The sequence below is a fragment of the Eleutherodactylus coqui genome, chromosome 6 (assembly GCF_035609145.1).
Source record: "Eleutherodactylus coqui strain aEleCoq1 chromosome 6, aEleCoq1.hap1, whole genome shotgun sequence".
Taxonomy (NCBI): domain Eukaryota; kingdom Metazoa; phylum Chordata; class Amphibia; order Anura; family Eleutherodactylidae; genus Eleutherodactylus; species Eleutherodactylus coqui.
Genome location: NC_089842.1, coordinates 82,548,937 through 82,572,587, shown reverse-complemented (window position 1 = coordinate 82,572,587; position 23,651 = coordinate 82,548,937). Strand labels below are relative to the sequence as shown.

Here is a 23,651-nt window from a genome sequence, read left to right as displayed (position 1 = left end):
GGAGGAAGGTTAAAACTGGGGTGTGTGGGAGTGGGAGGCCTTGCCATCCCGGTGCTTCAAGGTCGAAAGAATAAAGTGAAGTCAGACAAAGTCATAATACTGATAATGAATAAATTAGCAATTGTGAATTCAGGCATACTGAAATCATGAGAACTACATTTTTCCATAATTAGCAGTAGAGTCCAGAGTTCTCCTCAGCACAATTATTGTCTAAGTGAGACTTAACTTTATGAAAGGGAACAGTAACTTTATTCCAAGCTCCTGCAATTGTTTGCTTTTCGGCTAGAAAAACAAAAGTGAGTCGTTTGTATAGCCACCATGGGATCTTTGGATATTATAATACCGAAGAGACTTTGAAGTAGTCCAAAGAGTCGACCCCAGAACCTAGTTAATCACAGAGAAGAACAAGAAGTATGTAAAACATCCACAACTGATGAACAGCCACAAAAACACGTTGCAGAATAATTTGTCAGCGCATGGGCAATACAATTAGGAGCTACATATCTATGCATAAACACCTTATAAGTTGTTTCCATTGTAATGATATTAATAGAACAGTGAGAAAATGAATCCCATATGGAGCACCACTCTGCCATGTCTATAGTAGTGCCCAAGTCACTATGCCATTTATTTACTTATATATGTGCCAATGAAAGGGGCCCTAGGCTGGAGGTTGGGCCCTCTGGCAGATTAGGAACTGAGGGGCTGGTGAGCACAGAAGACTCCAAGTTCAAACCTGCAGGAACTGATAGTGGCGGGATAGAAATTCGCTCAACCCGAACTTCAGATCGCATTAGCACTTGCAGAGCAGATCAGATTCTGGGCCATACCTGTCATAATGGACCCATCACTGGAGTGCATCAAGATAATCTGGGTCTTACAGAAAATAGCATGCTATAGGCCTGACATCTTGCTTCCTAACTTTAATAAACAGTAAAACAAGCAACTGTAACAGTCTCTTGATATGCTTCTTACATCCGATAATTCGGAATGTGCATTCTTGCGATGAACAAACAGTCTGTTGCAAATATAACTCAAAGTGGACATCGAATTAACAAAGGACTACTTGGTAGGTCCATCGGCAGTAACAGTTCTTTGTAAGACAAGCAAACAGATTTACAGCAACTAGAGTCCATGTTTAGTCCTTCAGTGCATGCAGAGTTGCACTCTCTCTTATTTCTGGTGGTGGTGGGGCACACAGTGGTGGCAGATGTCAGGCTTTTCAAGCAACATAGTCTTTGTCAATTGATGGGTTCCTTTACAACATACTGCAGGAGCAATCAAAACATCACATGTTGCTGTCCACTGTGGAAACTAAGAAAAAACTTTAAAAAACCCCAAACAATAAAGTTTTACTAATTATTAAAAAAGTAATAAAAGTTTGAAATCCCTCCCTTTTGCTATATTTATAATAAAAGAATCTAAATAAGAAAACCAAAATACATATTTGGTATCGCTGCGTTTGTAAAAGTCTGATCTAACAAAGTAATGCATTATTTATCCCGCAAGATGAACGACGTCAGAATAAAAAATAAAGACCGCAGAAATGCACTTTTTTAGTAACCCTGTTTCTGAGAAAAAAATGCCATAAAAAGCGATCAAAAAGTCATATGTGATTCATAATGATGCCAACAAAAACTACAGGACGTCCCGCAAAAAAAGAGCTCTGCACAACTACGTCGACGGAAAAATAAAAAGTCAGAAGATGGCGGAAGAAAATAATTTAAAAAAATTAAATATCTTTGAAAAACAAAAAAGTAGAACAGCAAAAATAAACTATACAAGGTTGGTATAATAGTAATCGCACTGACCCATAGAATAAAGATATCATGTCATTTTTGTTGCAGTTTGTGCGCCATAGAAACAAGACGTAACGAAGCATGGCAGAATTTTGTTTTATTTTATTTTATTCGGCTTAGAATTTTTAAAAGGTTTTTCAGTACATTAAATAGTACCATTGAAAAATACAACTCGTCCTGCAAAAACAAGCCCTCAGACAGCTACGTCGATGGATAAATAAAGGAGTTACAATTTTTTAAAGGGGGGGGGGGAGGAAAAAATGGAAAAAAAAACCTTAGTCACTAAGGAGTTAAAGGCTGAGGTTTCAGAGAGCTGTAAACAAGCACTGAGGGGAGAACAGGGTCAGGTTTAAATAGGAAGTCCAATAATGGGGGGTGGAGCTAATCAGGAGCTGGATTGCTGGAGCAAGGAACAGGGCAAGGTTAAGCAGTGGAGCTGTCCAGCAGGCTGAATATTTCACTAGGTAGAGACATCATCTGGAGCATAGGAGTTCCCTGATTCAAGTCCTGACAATACATTTTGAAAGGAACCAAAAGCAGTAACACTGAATGACCACTAGAGGCCAACATTTCTCCATTCAACATAGTAGAGCAATACACTTTTAATACAACAGAGCTGTTACAGCTAAGCTTTCTATTACTCCCTTACACCTGTGTCCCTGGATGTGTCAATAGTATTCTGCAAAGAAGAAAGGTTTGGACTAGGGATGAGCGAGTATACTCGCTAAAGCATTACTCGTCCGAGTAATGTGCTTTAGACGAGTATCTCTCTGCTCGTCCCTGAAGATTCGGGGACCGCTGCGGCTGACAGGTGAGTTGCGGCGGGGAGCAGGGGAGAGCGGGCGGGAGAGAGGGAGAGAGAGATCTCCCCTCCGTTCCTCCCCGCTCTCCCCCGCCGCTCCCCACCCCCGAATCTTTAAGGACGAGCAGTGAGATACTCGGCTAAGGCACATTACTCGGACGAGTAGTGCCTTAGCGAGTATACTCACTCATCCTTAGTTAGGACTCTAGAATTTCATTACAATTTGTAGATACACTCTCAAAGTCAGATAGAACTTGAAAGTCTTGTCTAGTGCTACATACAGAAATGATCCTGCTCTTAGACTGCTCATACAGCGTATTGCTTGTGCAAAATTTACACAAGCAATTTACAATTTACGCATTCACTTTTGTTTTATTTAACCACAGATTGCATTATGGACAAGCAGCGTATGATATACATCTTGGAGAACTCCACATTGTCTTTACTCTGCACTGCAGAAAGTCTCCCGGAAGCTTCATTGTCCTGGAAAGTATCAGGTCCAAGTACTAACCGAAGTGGAGTCAATGGTCATCTCACCCTTCACAATGTATCGCTCAGTGATGATGGACAGTTCACTTGTGTAGCCAGTAACAATTATGGGAAGTCAGTGGCCTTGGCCAACATCAAAGTGACCTGTAAGTAAAGCAAATGAAAACTTTTTTTTAATTCAATGGCAACACTGTGGGCTTTCAAGGTTCATTAATAAGCTGTACGTAACTACAGACAAACCTCTAATTTCGATGATAATCTGTCTGAAAGCAACCGGACAAACTTGAAACCTATGAAACTCGAGGCAATTATTTCCATAGGAATCAATGTAAATCCAATTAATTTGTTGTATACATTCCAAAAAAACACACAAAAATCACATTTAATAGAGAATAAATATGGGTTTTAATACCAAAAACAATAATAAATGAATATAAAAGACTAATGTAAAGAATAAATGAACATTTACATTTTATTGAATGTGTTACTGTGTGTTATCTGTGATGTTACAAAGGACTGCAGGTCACATCTACTACATCATCTGTCCTCAGCCTTATCACTGTGTTCTCTGTGGTGTTACATAGGACTGCAGGTGACATCATTATATGTCCTCAGCGTTATCAGTGTGTTGTCTGTGCTGTTACGTAGGACTGCAGGTGGCATCATTATCTGTTTTCAGCGTTATCACTGTGTGTTATCTGTGATGTTACATAGGACTGCAGGTGACATCACTGTGTTATCTGGGTAAACATGGCCGCTTACATTACAGTACAGTACTGTTTTACTAGCGTCCATAGCGACGCTGGAGAAGGGTGGGTAGCGTTTCCGCATTAGGAGGAGGAGACGCTAAGCCGGAGATCACATGGGCCACATCAGCAGCGAGTCCACGTGGGCCGCGGCCGCTAATGAAGCTAGAAGCAGCCAGTGAAACTAGAGAAAAAATTCTGGCTTGAAAAATCTGTGAAACTGGAAACCGGCTAAACTAGAAGAAAATTAAACTAGAGGTTTGACTGTATATGGATTTATTATAAATGCAGTTCCACCTTTCTTCAGTCTCTAGCTCTTCTCAAAATCTACATTTTCGAATGTGACTTCAGTAATCCTGGAAGCGGAGATATCAGCAGCTATGTGAAGATTTTATGGTGTATTTCTTCCAAGAATAAGAAAACTTCATCTCTTCAGGGTTTACAAGTCATAAATGCTCTTATAGAGCTGCAAAGGACAAATATCACCAGTGACCAATGACATGAGGAAGCTTGTCAATATCAGGCTTAGTTCAGACTTATTTTGTCCTTACATTTAATGTATACACTGGGAAGGCACCCGGCTTGTATGCCAAAGTATCTGTAGGGCCCCATGTAGACGGAATATGACAAAAGAGCATCATTTGGGTTATCTTCTGCATGCCTTTTTTTTGTCCTGTAAAAGAACGTTCAATCTAAGGAACTCTGTTTCTACAGTAAAATAGCAGTCAATGAGTTATGTATGCCACTGAATGCCTCCACAATGGCATATGTCACAGCCTTCCATCAGAGGTATATATCAGGGAATATTCTTAGTATATACCTTAGAGCAGGGGTGTCGAACCTTTTGGTGTCTCTGGGCCACATTGGAAAAAGAAGAGTTGACCTGGGCTACACATTAAGTACTAAAACACTAACGATGCAGGGCATCTTTCCCCGCAGTCCTGCACACAACCTCCAACATTCTCAACACAACTCCCATCATCTTCCACAAAACCCCATCATCCTCCACAGTCTTCCAAACAATCCCTCATCATCCTCCACTGTAGCCCCAAACAACCCCAATTATCTTTCAAATACCCCCCGCCGCTGCCAAGCCATATAGTCTCCGAACTGGAGTCAGTTCTTGCTTCTGCATACAATCCTGGACACCGGAACCTATCCAAGTTCACATGCATTTCGAGGTCACACAGCATCAGTTGGCCAAGATGAGATGACCATCTCTCATACTCACATCGATACTGGATAGAAGCTGTCAGGACTCGGGAGAACAGGAAGGAGAATTGCTGCCACGTGCTGGACCTGGAGTGACTGAGTGAGTCAGACGGTCACAGAGCTGCCTCGTCATCTGTATGAGCCTGTCTATAAGCGAAAGCTCACAGCACATGGTGGCCCGGTACCCCCTGTAGCCTAGTGACCTTCAGACTCAGCCTACATGAGCCACACTCCTCTTTGGGCCGCATTCATAGCCATCCTGGGCTGTGGAGTCACGGAACAATTAAAATAAAGTTAAGGCAGTATTCCAATTTTGTAATGTTATGGTATTTGACTAGCATAGAGTATCTGAGAGCATTATAATCATTGGGGGTTCAACCTTTGGGACCCCCCTTGATTCCAAGATGGGTACATGGAGATCCTTCATTCCCACTGATCCAGAAGTCATGGCATATCCTAATGATCTTCCTTCACTTCTAAAGGGCGGGGAAACCCCTTTTAATGACAAATGTGGCTGTACTGTATCTGTAATAGAAATTACATAAACTTTTTAAAAATATTCTAAAACATTCTATATTTTTGCTGTAGATAAACCCAGAACAGTTACAGGGAAAAATTCCAGCTGCCGGGATCATGGAGGCCACACGGAGTGTGCATGCATAATCCAGTCATCTCCAACTGCAGATATCCAGTGGAACATTAATGAAAAAGTATATTCTTCCAACCACAGCGATAAAGAATTGAATATTTTCACTGTAAAAGTAAATGCAGTGACCAATAGCACCCTGATCCTTAAATCCAGCTGGGTAAATATCCGGACAGTCCGGTGCATGAGCTCTAATAAGCATGGAAGGCTGGAGCTCCTATTGTTAGAGGGTAAGTATTTATAAGGCACTGAAAGAGAATTAAATATATATTCAAAAATCACAGCAAAAAGCTATATTTACTGCTAGTAAGTACTGTACATGGGGAGGTACAAACCAAAACCTAGCAACATGCAGAACAGGCAACATGCTATATGGAGGAGATTGCACTGATGAAAAATACAGATGAACAACCACTTATATGCTCATCATATATTGGAGGGGAATGGGGGGGGGGGCAGATGCTTAGTATTATACTTGCACATAATAAAGCATGCAATGGGTGCTAGTCATACAGATACATGTATTGCACCATGTAGGCTATTAACAATGCCCATACTATTAAATCCAGCAGGCTGCCCTGCACCCTATAAGTAACATAGTATGTAAGGCTGAAAAAAGACATATGTCCATCCAGTTCAGCCTGTTACCCCCAATGTTGATCCAGAGGAAAGCAAAAAAATACACCATAGAGATATAAGCCGATTTTTCCCCATTTAAGGGAAAAAAAATCCTTCCTGCCTCCAACCCGAGAATCAGAATAATCCCTGGAACATCGACCCTTCTGAAGTAATCAGTGACTATAACATATAATATTGTATGGCTCATGAAAGGTATCCAGGCCCCTCTTGTACTCTATTTTTATCGAATTTGCCATCACCACATCCTCAGACAGAGAGTTCCATAGTCTCACTGCTCTTACAGTAAAGAACCCCCTTCTATGTCGGTGTAGAAACCTTCTTTCCTCTAGACCTAGAGGATGCCTCCTTGTTACCGTCACAGTATAAATAGATGATGGGAGAGATCTCTGTATTGTCCCCTGATATATTTATACATAGTTATTAGGTCGCCCCTCAGCCGTATTTTTTCTAAACTAAATAATCACAATATTGATAACGATATTATAGTCCGACCACTTTTACATAGGGATGAGCATCGCTAGTGGATGGAGGTGGAGTGGGCTGGAGATTGTTATGGTCAACCTGCCTTCATTCACAGTAAGCAGGCAGTCATTCATAAGTGAACTATTTACACAGACCGATCCATCGCTCAACTTGCAGAAACTGAACGATAAACGAGAAGTGAACGACTTCAGTTCAGTTGTTCACATTCACTGTTTAAGTCAATGAGAACGACTGAGCGATTGGCAAATGAGCCAATGATGATTTTCATGCCCGCAGGAAATGAACGCTAAGCGAACAAATCCTCATTCCATCGTTTAAACAAGAGAAAATAAACCATAGTCATAGATCATTTTCACTCGTTTAAACGATTTCCTGAATGACAATTATTCTGTGTAGAAGTGCCTTTAGATTAGACCTGAACTTGTACGGTCCAACAGTTCCTCAAGAGTAGATGTTGTTATTTCTTCTTTCCCCTCATTTTATATCTTGCTCCTGTGCCTTTTGCTGCTTCTGCGGACACGTGTTTTGACACTTGGCCATGACACCTATTCACACCCTGCGATTTCTGTGTAGAAGAGTCCATATCAGAGACGTCACTATGGGAATCCCCAGTGTCCAACTCAGAAGATGAAAAAGAAACTTCCAGACTCTTCAGCGCCACCAATAGAATGTCCTTTTAAAAAAATAGATTTCATCTTATTTTTTTTCTGATATACGGATCTTTTCCACAAATAAACCTTATCATTCAAATTTTTGTTTCTTTCTAGATATAATAGTTTTTTTAACTTTTTCAACTGTGTACTTAGGCGGCATGGAAAACTGCTGGAGTGAACCTTGAAGGTTCCAAATCTCCCCCTTAACAGCACATCATTTACTTTCCTCATAAACAATGATGAAGTTCATTAAGGGCTTAGTCACACGGGCGCATCGGCCGCACTTCAGGACGGACGTCTCTCCGCAGCGCCGGAAGAAAGAACACATGACCGGCAATGGAGCCAGTCACATGTTGTTTCTTCCGGCGCTGCGGAAATCGTCTGCATCTGCAGTGCGGCCGTCTTTTAGTGCAGGAACACAGGCGCCGATGCGCCCGTGTGACTAAGCCCTAATTTTGAGGGACATTCTTAAAAAATGTGATTTCAGCCATTAGTGGCCATTTACAGGTAAAGATTGTTGCGCAAAATTAGTTCAAACGAACAAAAATGTGCAAAAATGATTTTATCTAAACGCGAAGCCATCGTGCTCTACAGTCGTTCACTTTTTGTTTGTCGCTCATTTTCAGCTGGCATAAAAATCATTGGTGGTTCGCTCACTTTTCATTGTGTCTAAACGCTCCCCGCTCAGTGTGTAACATAGAATGTGAAGCCTATCCATAATGGAATGTGAAGCAATGCATGTTTGACATGTTTTCAATAGTAAAAAAAGCCCTAAAATTTTCTGTCCAAGAGTATCACTGCTTCATTTCAGTTGGGCCAAGCTGCAATACCAAACACAACCTGTTGACATAAGTGGTGCTGTTTCCAGAAACAATCAAATACCTAGTAATTTTTTTTTCCACTACTTAATCAGGCTACAGCATTGGGATAATTGCTGCTATCAGCTGTGTAACTGTCGTTGTGCTGTTGCTTATTGGAGGCTTCGTAGTCATGCATCATATCAGAAAGTAAGTTTCTCTGTTATACGTTAACATATTGGGGTTCTGATAGTAATATAGGTTTGGTGACATTGCTTTATTATTAGTACATACAAAATATGACTGTTCTTATCAAAGGGTATGAAACAGAAAGAGTGCCACTTATGTCTATAGCCAGTGTGTGGTATTGCATCTTATCCCCATTCAATTATATGCAGTGGGGTTGCAATATCAGACACAACCTATAGACAGGGATGGCGCTATTTCTGGAAAAAAGCAATTGTGTTCAAGAATTGTTGATCACCATATAAATAGTGCCCTATAGCAAAATTCAGAATGGAGCCCACCAGCACTGAGAGCTCCTCCAAAGGCCTCTTGTAAAGTTTATGTCCTCCGTTCCATTTTTATGTCCAAATTTCTGTGCTGATTAATGTAACAATATACAAGTGAGTCCAGAAGTATTTGGACAGTGACACAATTTTCATAATTTCGCCTCTGTATGTCACTACAATGAATGTGAAACAAAGCCATCAACGCGGACCCCTCTTCTTCCGGGTTATCTGTACTGCGGATGGTCCCCACAGCTCGCCAAATCAAATCCGCATGCTTTAATGCAATTGCGGAGGGCCCGTGTATCCCTATGGGTGGCCTGATTTGCGGATCTTCCGCCTGGGTGACCAGTGAGGATTCTGCAAATCAGACCTGCCTGTGAACATTGGGCCTACATTGGACAAATGACTGATAACACCTATCATGGTCCCATTACTTAATTTGTCATGATAAATTAATTGTCAGAGTTGTTCTTTCATTGTAAATTTGTGCCCGCTGCCACAAACCATGCTTCATTAATATACTTACTGTGGTGCCAATCTGGCAGCACACCATCATGCGGATGTCATCTTGAAAACATGTCATGTGAGCTTCTACATTAGAAGCACTGATCTGTTTACCAGATGACACTGATGACATGTCATGTCAGGCCTCCTATTGGCTGCAGAGGTCACATGGGTAAATAACCATACTCGCTGCAAAATTTAAACAACCCCCCGAAAGGCTAGAGTGGCAGTGGAGATGTTTTTTTTCTTTACTTTGTCATCCCCCCACTGCCACCAATGTTGTGATATTTCGGAAAACCCTTTTAAGGACATAAAAGGTGTGGATTTGATTAAAAGAGGCTCTTATCACCATCTCCTTGCAGCACCTCACTGAGCACCATAAGGTTGTGCATGTCACAATGATTGAGACATCGTCTCTTTAAGCGCTGATTTATATTTGGTAGCTATTCATGGGAACTTTTAGTATGTGGCCAAAAAGTGCTAATAAAAGTGAAGGTGGCCATCATTAGGCTGAAAAATGCCAAAACAAAACTGTAATAAAATGTTGACATCAGCAGGACTCTCAACTAGGAGTCCATCATCAGTTATCTTCTGCATTGGGTCCCACTATATGAGAAGGCTTAGATGATACATGCAATAGGCTTAAACCAAACTATGCAGGAATATAGAATGGAGCTGCTCTCATCTTAATGCTGTCCCATTCTTTCACATTTGTACATCCATATTTAAAAACTGGAACAAATTTTAAAGGGGTTTTCACGCGGCAGCAAGTGGGGTTATACACTTCTGTATGGCCATATTAATGCACTTTGTAATATACATCGTGCATTAAATATGAGCCATACAGAAGTTATTCATTTACCTTCCCTGCGCTGGCGTCCCCGTCTCCATGGCTCCGTCTAACTTCAGCGTCTAATCGCCCGATTAGACACGCTTGCGCAGAAGGGTCTTCTGCCTTCGGGTCTCTTCGGCAGCAGCGGCGTTTTGGCTCCGCCCCCTTCCATGTGTAATCGCGTGGCTCCGCCCTGTCATGTGTGCCGATTCCAGCCAATCAGGAGGCTGGAATCGGCACACATGACGGGGCGGAGCTACGCGATGACGTGTAGAAGGGGCGGAGCCAAAACGCAGCTGCTTCCCGACAGACCCGAAGGCAGAAGACCCTTCTGCGCAAGCGCGTCTAATCGGGCGATTAGACGCTGAAGTTAGACGGAGCCATGGAGACGGGGACGCCAGCGGAGGGAAGGTAAGTGAATAACTTCTGTATGGCTCATATTTAATGCACGATGTATATTACAAAGTGCATTAATATGGCCATACAGAAATGTATAACCCCACTTGCTGCCGCGAGACAACCCCTTTAATGTTTCCTCATAGATTTCTGCATTTTGAGTTCGTCATTTTAATGGCCTTTTGTTCTTTTTAGGAAGAAATTGGCAATGAAACCAGAAGACAAGAAGGAGATCAATGCGGATGACTGCAGTGTGATTTATTCCAACTCAGAAGTGCACATTTATGTAAGTGGACCTGATGCGCAATACATTACAGAACTATTTAATTAAAGAAGTCCCCTATGACATCAGATATTGCTAAAAGTACCTCACAATGTTCTCTCCAGGGATACCTCTTCTGCAATCAGTAGGGTATCCTCGTTTTCCGCATAACTGGAGGTTTCAATGTCTTTGACATTTCCTAAAAGTGTTTCTTAGGAAACCCTCTGAAAATTCTTGTGCTTCCCATACCCCCCATCCACAATGTTTCATATCATTTTGTAAAGATAAAGTGCTAAAGTCGTACAACCTGCTTCGGCTCAGAACCAACACCTCGTTCTCTCATAGAATGCTTATCTTTCCTTAAATTCGAGCATCTTCAAGTCTATATAACATTTCCAAAATATGCTCGTTCCGCGGTCAAGCGCCTCCCAAAGTCCTAATCTACCCAATTATAATTGGTCTTTCACAAATTAGGCTATCACCATTATCATCTGCTATGAACCATAAGGACTAAAGCCTCTTTCCTGTGACTACTATCATTGCTCAATGACTAAAGTTGGAATGGGCCGGGGACCATTCCAGCCCGCCTGCCTCCATTCACACTAAAGAAAAATACAAAGAATCTAGGTTTCTATGAAAGATCCAATCAGCGATTTATCACTGATTGGTCTTTTACTGCATGCTTTCACATAGCACAATTATCGTGCAAACCACTCGATCTAATAAATGATTTGCACTACAATCATGCCATGTAAATGGGGCTTAATTTTCTACTTCCAAAACTGGCTTCTTACCAGCCTAAGAGCACTTTTATATGGGACGATCTGTCAGACACAGATGCCCGACAGGTCGTCCCAGCCATAATCGGTCCTGTGCTTTTACAAAGGAATGAGCATTGCTAGTGAATGGACATGAAGTGGGTCAAAGATCGTTCCGGCTGCCCGCCTCCATTCACAATTGACAGGCAGTTGTTCATAAAGGAATGACTGTCTGTTTTCGCGAGCCGATCCCACATACAGTTTTCTGCATGGAGAAACTGAACGACTAATGAGAAGCAAATGAATTTTAATTCATCGTTTAGTCCGGGCATTTACACTGAACGATAATCATTCAGATTTCTGCTGGATGTATGAATCTGGGCAATTTATTGGCCTGCCTAAATGGGCTCTAATGGCAATACTCAAATGCATTTTACCTAACTGTCCCTTCACAACTAGAGTCATTCTACATTTCTATACTTATAGAAAGATAAGTCTTCATATTTCCCTCTTAAATCCTCTAGTAATCTTATTATCTTCTCACCTCCTTGCTTGCCCCGACTCAGAATTTTTTTCCTTGTCCTATTAGATTTGTAACTGCATTTATAAAGGTTAAATAGCTTTGAATCGCTTTACATCTAACCATCCATCTCCCTCTCAACCCTAACTTATGTGTCTACAAGAAACCATTACCAACCTTGGTAGAGAGATAATAACTGCACCCTGGTATGTAAGCTGATGTAGAGGCCCCCCTGCCATATGAGAAGACACAAGTAAAATAAATCACACATTATAGTTCGTGAACCCTGTTACTGATTTGACATTGGGGTCCTAGGACTAATTTACATCTCTGACTTCTACCTTCAACCATTGAATCTATTGCCTTGCTTGTCCTAATGTATCATGTTTCTGTATCACGTTTTTGAGTTTTTATATGCACCTCTCTATGATGCAATGGACAACACTATAATCTGTTGGTGCCTTCTAATAAGGAGAATTGAGCAGTTCCCTTTTTCTGAGCAAACACACAATGAAATCATTTCAGCACTGAAAGGGAAATATTTCAGTAGACATTTAACACATGCGGATGTTGCTGTGAATTTGTCACAGATTCTCTGGTGTCGAAAATCCATCCTGTGTGGATGCATCATTATAGTCTGCAAGATACTGTATGCTATAAAGGTTTGATAGGTGGAACTCCCATATTTAGGACATCCACCTAACAGAGGTCCTTTGACTACTGTGCTGCAATCAGGATAGGGGGAAGTGGCTTTGCATTTATATGGGTCTCTATATTAAAATCTATTGGAGCTATGAGATCAGTTTAGGCATGTACATATGCCATAAATGCACTATCCTACTCAAAGTAATTGGACATCTGAGCAAAAGTCAAAAGTAGTTTTTATTTCCATAGGTTAATACTTAATGGGCCTTTGTTGGCCCAAGTGACATTGGATGCTTACCGTGGCTTACTTTCTACTAATGTCGGATACACTTCAGCTGGTATTTTCCTTACTTCATCCTGCAAATGTTTGGTGACTTCTGTCAAAGAAAATATATTGGGGGGGCGGAGCCTGGACGCCGAGCGAGATGGCTGACTGAGAGCCGCGCTCCCACAAGCGGTGACCCACGGAGCCTCACAGCAACGGCAAACAGCTTCAAAAATGGGCAAGACCTCAAGAGAAAGAAGCACAGACCTGCAGGGAACCCCTCGACCGGCCAAAGTGCAGGCAGACGTCCAGCGCTTCTTTAGAGAACGGCAGGCCCGGTCCCCGCGTCCCCTATCCAAGATGGCGCCGGCACGTGAGCTCATCCCTGCATCCAGCTTAGAGGAAGAAAAAGAGCTGCCCTCGGACGGAGAGGAGGGTGAGTCTGTCTCCAGAGGGTTTATGAAAAGCTTACTCTCCCAAGCACTGCGCCCCATCAGCTCAGACTTGTCTGAGATAAAGAACGAACTGAAGCAGCTGGGCCACAGAGTGGAGGACTTAGAGACTTCCTCCGCTGCCATAGTATCACACTCCCTGCAACTGGAGCAAGCCGTTAAAGATCAGCACTTACACCTCAATAGAGTGCTCCTACTCCAAGAAGATTTGGAGAATAGAAATAGGCGCAACAATTTGCGCCTAAAGGGTATCCCCGAATCTTACGCGAGCGAATGTTTAGCGAAAGTTGCCAAGGAAATCTTCGCCATTCTGTTGGGTGAAGAAAGGGCATCCGACATCAATATCGAGAGAATCCACAGAGCTCTCAGACCCCCACCTGGCAATACGGAACCCCCCAGGGACGTAGTTTGCAAGCTGCTTGCGTTTCCAGATACGACTGCAGTGCTGAGGGCGGCCAGAATGCACGGAGACCTGAAATATTCAGACTCACTGATCCGGATTTTCCAGGACCTGGCACCGTCTACCCTTGCTAAACGCCGGGCTTTACGCCCGCTTCTAGAGATCCTCAAAGCCAGGGAGCTCCGTTATGCTTGGTTGTTCCCGTTTGGAATCAGCATCACTATTCAGGGCAAGCGAATCAACATCCGCACCCAAGAGGAAATGCATAATCTATGGGAGCTTCTGGATATCGAGCCTATAGACCTCCCAAACTGGCAATCAATTCCAGACCCGATCCAGTTCCAACCGCTTGAGGACCCTGGGGACTGGCTGGTAGCAAGTAACTCCAAATCCCCTAAGGGGAGGAAGAAGAAGCCACGTCAGGACCCGTGATCCTAATGATCGGGTTCATTCGTCCCATTACCATGGTTACCCGGAGGCGGAGCATACCCCAGAGGCAGACCTAGGTCCATCTACAGGGTCTGCTTACAGAAGGGGTTTTGCTCCCGCCCTGTTGTTGGTCTTGCATTCACTGACCTGTTCCGGTTGTTTCTATTACGTTTCTTATTACGTTCTTTCTACAGATTTATGCAGCAATATTTTCCTACGGCCGGGTCGGAGGGTAAAGATCTGCTCCAGATAGACGCTGAAGGTCTTTATTCCCCTGCTGCCCCCCTCCCCGGCTCATGACATGGGACTGATGACTGCGACCGTGGAGTTTTGTCCGTATAGAAGTATTAGTATTAGTCCTATTACTGCCACTAATGCTACTTTCAAAAATGTCTTAATATTTTCATGCTTGCACTAGAATGTATTATATAGGTGCTTATGCCGTTGCATAATACTTGTCTTCTTTTCTTTTTTGTGGGGGTTATCCCACCCCCCCTTTTTCCAGAGGAGCCGTAGGGTGACGGCTTGTACTGTCCAGGCAGTAGCTTTTATTCCGTACTCCCGTCAGAGTCTGTGACTCCCCGGGACTTCGGAATTCCACCCCCAGATATCGAGCATATCCTTGCTCGATCGATATCTGTAGCCTACTAGTTACACTTGAAGTCGAGTTTCCCTGGTTAGGGAATCTAGCTTGTATCTCTAACAAGTGTGACTGGTGCTCACCCTCCCCCAAACCCCCCCCTTCCTCGCCTCCCCCTCTTTCCTATCCCCTCCTCAATCCTACTTGTTACCCTTCCTTGTCTAAGGGGTGATCCCACAGAGGAGCCCCGTGCGGGTCCCTTTGGCCTATCACCTGCGAGTAAGTGGTCCTATAACTGTCAGTAATCTCTGGTCCTTCTATCTCTCAGAACAGGAGCCGTACTATGAGTGTTTTGCGCCTTACCTCCTTCAACGTCAGGGGCCTCAACTCGCCACAAAAACGCCACGACCTGGAGTTACTTCTGAAAAGGTACGGTACAAAGATTCTCTTCCTCCAAGAGACCCACTATAAGGGAACCAAATCCTTCTCCCTTCCGGGGAAGTGCTTCCCTTTTACATACCACAACACTCACCCCTCTTCGGCCTCGAAGGGAGTCTCCATATTTCTACACAAATCGGTTAACTTTGTGGAAGAGGCTCGATTCCGGGACGAGGAGGGCAGAGTCCTTTACCTGAGAGGCACCTTGAATAACACTAAGATTACCCTCGCGAATATATACGCCCCCAATATAGATCAGATACCCTGGTTGTTAAAGCAGCTAGAAATTTTGAAAAACTTCAGTGTAGGACAGGTCATCTTGGCGGGGGACTTTAATGTTGCCTTTAACCCGGTGCTGGATTCGTCCTCGGGCCGGTCCCAGATCTCGCAGGGAAAACTGAGGAAGTTGGGTAGACGGATTCGGGAACTCGACTTAGTGGACGCATGGCGCTTTCTAAACCCCACCACGAGGGACTTCTCGTTCCTATCCGCGGTACACTCAACATACCAAAGGCTGGACTATGTCCTGGTCTCTTCCGCCCTCCTCGCGACTCTGACCAGAGCTGACATAGATACTATGACAATCTCGGATCATGCCCCCGTGCATGTGACGATTCGCCTACCACACCCTTGTGCCAGGGAGTGGAGATGGTCTTTGAACACCTCCCTTCTTGACCAAATTGAGGACAGGGAATACCTGTCTAAGCAGCTCGAAGAGTACTTCCTCCTTAACTCAGTAGAGGAGACCAGTTCCCCGATGGTATGGGAGGCCCATAAGGCCTACATGCGAGGCCTGCTGATTGATCTGGGCTCCCGGGTCAAAAAGCGCTTGCAGAAAGCCGTTGATGATAAACTCTCTCATATTGCTAAACTGGAGCTTTCTGCGAAACTGTCCCAAACAAAACAAAACCTGAGTAAGCTAGCGGAAGTCAGAGCTGACCTGAAATTATTATTAAACTCTAAATTCAACAAGAAACAATTGAACTTCAGACACAAGATATATGCCCAAGGTAACAGGGGCAGTAGACTCATGTCAGCTTTGATCAAAAAATCCCGGGCCAAGACCCAGATTGGGGCCATCAGATCCCCGGAGGGGGTAGTAATGACTTCTTCCATAGACATTGCGGAGGAATTCAGAAAATATTATTCGAGCTTATATAATATAAGAAAAGACAGCGATGCTCTCCCTCCGAGGGACATGGCCGACCTGATAGATGGGTTTCTGGGACAGATTAAGATGCCTAAACTCGACTCGGCTAAGGCTTCCTCGTTGACTGACCAAGTAACAATATCAGAAGTTGAAGACTTGATAGCGTCCAGTCCCCCGAATAAAAGTCCGGGCCCCGACGGTTTCCCTCTCAAATATTATAAAACCTTCCTTCAGGTGCTTGGCCCGAGACTCTCGACTTTGTTCAATGACCTGATGGGGGGGGCGCCCCTGCCGAGACAAGCCATGGAAGCCCACATTGTCCTAATTCAGAAGGACAACAAAAATCCCGAACTATGTGGGAACTACCGCCCCATATCCTTGATCAATCAAGATATGAAGCTCTGGGCGAAGCTGCTTGCAAACAGATTGGCTCCCTGGGTGCCCTCTTTGATAGACAGAGAGCAGGCAGGCTTCGTCAAGGGAAGGGAGGGGAGGGATAACTGTCTCAGACTTCTCCATGCGGCCAGATACGCTCAACATCACAAGATCCCGCTTGCCTTAGTAGGTACTGACGCCGAAAAGGCTTTCGACAGGGTGGACTGGCTATACATGGAGAGGGTGCTGCATAGGTTTAACTTCCCAACGCAGTTTATCCGAGCGATTTTTTCGCTTTATGCGTGCCCTCACGCAAGATTGAGAGTAAACGAGATTCTCTCTCCTCCCTTCCTTATTAAAAATGGTACTCGGCAGGGGTGTCCCCTCTCCCCCTCCCTCTTTATTCTGTCATTAGAGCCTCTCTTACTGAGAATAAGACAGGACATGAGAGTCAAGAGCCTAGACATTGGTGGTCAACAACTTTCGGTGGCGGCTTTCGCGGACGATGCGATATTCATAATCACCGATCCCCAGAAAAGCTTGCCCAGATTACTAGAAATCCTGGATGAATTCGGCGGAATATCAAACTTCAAGATTAATTTAGCAAAGTCGACGGCATTAAATATTTCTATCCCATCAGCGCAGTTTGAGCAAATAAGAACCAACTCGCCCTTGGCCTGGGCACCCTCTCACATAGAGTATTTGGGTATCAAATTAACTAAAAGAGCGGAAGATCTATTTAATGTTAACTTTTCCCCCCTTACCGACAGAGTCAAACAGCTCCTCAAATCCTACGACATACCGTGTGTGTCGTGGTTTGGGAGAAAAAATATCATCAAAACCTACATTCTCCCCATCATTTTATATAAGATCAGGATGCTCCCTATCCACCTCCCCTCGAGCTTTTTCAAAGAGCTTCGAGCGGCCTTTTCGGGCTTTGTGTGGAGGTGGAGGAGACCGAGACTGGCACATTGCCTTATGATAAGGGGCCGTAGAGAGGGCGGCATTGATCTCCCCAACCTCTGTGACTACTACAAAGCATCCCAACTTCGTTACTGGTGGGACCTTACTCAGAGGGAGGGGGACAAGCTTCTTGTGAGCCTGGCAGAAGGCTACAACAGGCATTCTTTGGATGACGACCTATGGTTTCCAGTGAGGGCACGCTATCAGTCCAGAACCTACAGTCCGCTGCTTAGGGGTCCCTGCGAGGTCTGGGACAAACTTAGAGAGTCACTGGCTCCGGCCCCTTCGCCAATGCTACCGTTGTCCTCCGTACCGAACATACTGAACCCTCTGTCGAGAGGGGACATAGCGCCAGTGTGGGAGAAACTTAGGCCCCTTCACATTGCTAACTTACAGACCATGGCTCATTGCGATCCGAATAGCATTCTTCAGATGCTGCGACCTGAAGAGAACTTCACATTCTTAGAGAGGGCCCAGGTAGCGGGCACGCTAAGAGTTTTCCTTAATAAATTCAAATCCACGAGACCCTATACTCCCTTTGAGAGGGCCTGGCTGGGAAATAAAACGTCCCAAAAAAGCATCTCCTGCCTCAGGAGGAACTTTGTCTCCCCAGGACAATCTTGCAAGCCAGCCTTCCTCTCCTCATGGGAGAGGGAACTGGGTATACGCATTAATGCAGAGGAGTCTAGATCAATCTTGGACACGTCATTCGGCCTGTCCCCTTGCATTATAGCCCAAGAGGCACATTACAAATTGCTTGTAAGGTGGTATCGGACCCCCCAGTGGCTCTTTGACCGCAAGCTCGCCACCCAGAACACCTGCTGGAGATGTGGGGCCGGGGAGGGGACATACCTACACATATGGTGGTCATGCCCGCTCCTGACCCCCTTCTGGAGGGGTGTAGACACAATTATCAGGAAGATTTCCCCAAAGACGATAATCTCACCAGACCTAGTCTTTCTATGGAGGCCACAGGCACATTTTCATCCTAAAAGGAATAAACTGATAGCCCTACTTCTGGACGCAGCTAAATCACTAATCCCCTGTCTTTGGCTGAAAAACACCCCCCCCTCGATGGGTCAATGGAAGGAGAGAGTCGATAACCTGTACTCTATGGAGGAACTGCACAGCTGGACTAACAACACGTATGACCAGTTTATCGTAACCTGGGCACCATGGCGCGAGGTTCGGCTCCTGGCGTTGTGGGACTAATGAGACGAGGTAAACCTGCTATCTGACTATTTTCTATTCAATAGGCAGAGATTCACCATATCCTAAGGCCCTTCCCCCATCCCCCTTTTCCTCCCCCCTCATTCCTTTCCCCCCCTCCTTCCCCTCTTTTGTGTACAATTCATTGTTAGTGTTTTATCGGGGTATAGGGTTTTATCCCGCGTAATACTATCCGATAGGCTGAATTGCTGATATTGCTAACATGGGGATATCTGTTTCTGCTTTTCTAGAGATATCAGACAACTATGTTTGTATACATTTGTGTTTATTGAAAAATTAATAAAATTTGATTTGAAAAAAAAAAAAAAGAAAATATATTGGCACACTTACAATGGTAAAGGGAGTGTCATCTTTGGACAATGGAAGAATGTTCCAAGGAGTGACAAATCACACTATTCCATCTTCAAATCAGATGGATGGACCTGGGTGTGGAGGATGCTTGGGGAATGCCCTTTGTCTGAGTGTGTTAAAACAACAGTTAAGTATGGCAGAGGTTCTGTTATAGCCTGGGGATATTTTACATGACATGGTCTCGGTCTGCTGGTTGTAGTGACAAGAACCACGAACGCGGAGCTATACTCTGACATTCTAGACAATGATGTGCTGTTGACAATGTGGTAATACTCTGGGAATGGTCAGCAATACTTCCAACAAGACAACGCGCCTTGTCACAAATTCAATGGCATTTTACATTGGTTTAAGGATAAGGATGTCCCACAATTGGACTTGCATGCACAAATTTTGAACTGAACTCTACTGAACATATTTGGGATGAATTGGAACATCAGGTCAGGAAATATGAGAAAGTCTTTGCGAGAACTTGCCAGGTGTTTACAGGATGAATGGAGAAATATATCAGCTGAAGTGTATCAGATGTTAGAAAAAAGTATGCCAGGGAAGTATGCGATGTCATTGGGGCCAAAGGAGACCCTACTATGTATTAACATATGTACATAAATACCACTTTTGATTCTTGCTCAGTTGTCCAATTACTTTTGGTAGGATAGTGTATCTTTGGTTTGAATACTCATTTAGGACTTCTTGGCTTGCAGAGTCTAGGTCTCAAGTACAATGCAAACACATGATATATATAGAGCCATGGGAAGCATGGTGGTTAGCACAGAATCTACGACATGAGGTTTGAATAATGTTACCATATTCCTGGAATGTTTTGGCTGCTCAAATTGTCTTAGATACTCCAAAAACATTCTTAAGTTAATTGCCATCTTGAAACTGGCCATAGTGGGTGGGTAAATGCTTAATGCATTGTAGAGAAATGGGATGATCTTCACTGAAGACAGGGACCGATGTGGTATCCTGATGATGTGTTGATTTGGAGAGCGGGGCCCAAACTAATTAGATTGGGGCCAATATAGAGAAAGGCACTCATAGTACTGTCCATCCACTCCGACTAATACAATGAGTTCTGAGTGTCCTGAGTACCCAATGCATTCACATTGAGCATCTCATCGGATTACATAAGATAAGGTATGATCCTCTGTAGTCAGAGTGCAGGTCACATGGTTTAAGAGAAGGACCCAATGAAGGCTAAAAATTTGGGATTGAAGCGCTTGCTAAGTTTTATTATAACACTACTCTGTACTGGAACACAATTTTAAATATAGGTGGGAAAACAATTTCTGGTTGTGTTTCTTCAAGGGGTAAGATTATATTGGGACAATATAAATGACAGATAATAAATAAGCAGATACTAGAATTTTCAATGTAACTTGTATTTATTGTAGGGTAATCAAATGACGAAGATTGGGACTGGTTCAGTTGATTCAGTACAGGATGACAGCGACACCTGTTCATATATGAACGTCGAAGATGTGGAATATACGACCATTAACTTCTCAAAGCTGGAAGCTAAAAATGCTGTAGAAAATGATGAAATCGAATATGCAGAAGTCAAGAAGTAGTTTCTATATATAAACTATATGCAGTAAATGTGGTCAATGCCAATCTATCTGGGCTCCTATCATGTACTTGTACTAGTTTTCTTACTCAAAGTTTGTCTTTCCTATACTATGTACAATCATCGTCAAAAAAGTCCCTCCCCTAGAAGGAGTTGTTGGAATAGAATGAAACTTTCTGTGTGTGATTTTAGCATTGATATGAGTAAGTAATTACAATATTGGAGCAAAAGGAGAATTTATTGTGGAAAATTGACCCCTTGAAGGAAGGCTCTAGTATCCTGTTGTACTGCCTCTAGCTTGGATACAAGATGTGATATAGGTGAGCATGAAGACATACAGAATCTGTTTGGTATCCCACGGCAATTCAGTCCACATTTGCTGTGTAACCGAGTCTCTAGATCGTGCAAACTCGTAGCCTGTTGAAGTTGGTGTCCCAAATAGTCCCCTGCATGTTCTATTGGTGATAAATCAGGCCACAAAATTGTGGTAATGCTGTAGAAGTATTTCTCTCACACCTTTGTGTGTACAGCTGAGCATTATCCTGCTGGAAAATGCCCCTTAGAAGCCTTGTCCATGAGAGGAACACATGTGGCTGCAGGATGTCTTGAAGATATCGTTGAGCTGTCATTGTTCCTTGTACGACTAGGTGTGACTGACTGTCATATGCGATGGTCCCCCAGACCATCACACCAGCAATGTGGGCAGTGTGCCACTCTAACGCAAAGGCAGGATTAAGGCACTCACCCCTAAGTCTCCAGACACGAACATGGCTGTTGTCGGTGGCCAAACAAATCCTGGGCTCGTCACTGTAGACAACCCAATTCCACTAAATAGCAGTCCAAGAGCCTGGAAATGGTTCCAACACACAGAGGGTCCTATTATGATGATGGTACCTATCTCTGGATGGTGAAGAATGAAACAGTTGGAGCTGCCCATGCTTATTGGGTGATCTCCACTGTTGGTGTGTTGAGGGCATCCAGAGCCTGGTTGCCTTGTGTGCATGCCCTCATCATTCTGACCAGACTAGTCCCAAAACCTCCTAACAGTCTGATCAGAATGACCCAGGTGGCAGGCAATTCATCAACACAACCATCTAGCTTCTCACATTCCAAAGACGCACCTCATCTTAAACTTTATTAAGTTGGAGAAACCTCTTAGAATGTGTTGTAGAAGCATTCCTAGTTGTCAACAAACTCTACCCAAGTGGAAAAAGAGGTCCACTATACACAAGCAACCTCTCAAAAAAGCCACTTTTAGGTCCAGGTAACTGCATGCCGAGTTTTGTAGCAAAATAACAACTTCTTCTAGGGGCTGGATTGTGTTACCAATGACTGTTAAATTAAGAAAAAATACATACAGCCTCATTCTTATTATAATTTTTAATAAACTCTCTTCTTACATGAATAAAAAATGTCAAAATAAGAAACAAGTAATTCTAATCTATCACACTAAGAAATATGAGGGGATATAATGTAAATACGTATGCCCACCGTATCATCCAGAAGGTAAAATGATTGATTGTTTGCTTATGAGCACATTTTATCCTTCACATTAAATAGAATGGTAAGGTTTGGCAACTGACATCTTTACTTTATAAAAAGGTACAAGAAAGCAGGTTTGTCCTCTCTCTCCTTTGGTCTTCAACATAGTATTACAGATACAGGAGAGAAGGGTAAGAAGAATTGTGAATTAATTTATTTACTGCTAATGCTATATTTGTTTGGATCAGCTTCTAAGGATATAAAAAAGGGAGAATTTATCAATCCATTATCATCAGTTTTATGGTGAAAAAGTCTCATATTTTGGTGCATGCCATATTTCTGCAAAGAGTTGCAACTTTTTTTTTCAATTTCATGCTAATTTAACAATTTTAGGAGAAAATTGGGTGGGGTTTAGCAGATAGGTTCAATGTCTTCTAGTTGAAAGATTTACTATAAATGTTGGTAGAAACTGAAAAATTATAGTGAAAATCTATTCCAGCTTATTGTTGCTGTAAGTTTGTTTTTCTTACCCTATTAACCCATCAACCAAAAGAAGAAGAGATGACAGCACTGTTCTGCAGGCCTTAGCTCAGCTATGGCAATAAGGATACTAATGGTCCCAACCTGAGAATTGGAGTCGGTTGTCAGTGACGGCCATCACATATTGGCGTTGGAGAGGAGGACAACAGAGGAGACTGACAGTAATTGGGCAGCATCTGAAACTATTAGAGTCATTGGTGTCCTTGCTTTGATGTGGACTATGAAATAACTCCTACAGACTTTAAGCTTAATGTTAGAGGACTCTTTTCAGTGAACCCTACATTATTCCATTGGACCATACTTTCCAGAGGGACTTGGATGTCCATCTTTTAGCTTTCTGCCCTGCAGGCCATGCTGATGGTTGATGTATGAATCTTACTACTGTGGATCTAAACTCTCGCTGTTGACCTTCGTCTCTGGACAGCAAACTGAACAGATTCTCAACAGATTCTAGATTGATACTACCATTATATTATTTCCAATACCAACCACAAGGAAGTAATTTTACCAGTTGGTAATAAAATGTAATTAGTTACACTCATCATCATCTGTGTGTGTCATACATTCTCTATTTTCTATGTTGCATCTCTTTATTTAAAAACACCAATTACACCAAGTTGGATGAACTTGGTACTATGGCTGCGCACCAGCATAAAAAAATGTATATGTGTTAAGTCCAAAAAAGATGGATATTTTTTCATATGTGTGCAGTTCTGTATGCCATCCATATGCAA

General features: G+C 43.2%; 1 protein-coding gene across 1 annotated transcript in view; it reads left to right on the top strand.

Annotated features, from left to right (window-relative positions):
* LOC136632281 (sialic acid-binding Ig-like lectin 16) overlaps positions 1-23,351 on the top strand; it is a 49,895-nt gene extending 26,544 nt beyond the window's left edge. The window contains exons 8-12 of the mRNA XM_066607058.1: positions 2,988-3,236; positions 5,637-5,928; positions 8,390-8,476; positions 10,706-10,796; positions 20,723-23,351. Of these exons, the coding sequence (XP_066463155.1) occupies positions 2,988-3,236; positions 5,637-5,928; positions 8,390-8,476; positions 10,706-10,796; positions 20,723-20,899 (896 nt within the window). The 3' untranslated portion in view covers positions 20,900-23,351. The remainder of the gene's footprint in view (positions 1-2,987; positions 3,237-5,636; positions 5,929-8,389; positions 8,477-10,705; positions 10,797-20,722) is intronic.
* Positions 23,352-23,651: the final 300 nt, after the last annotated feature.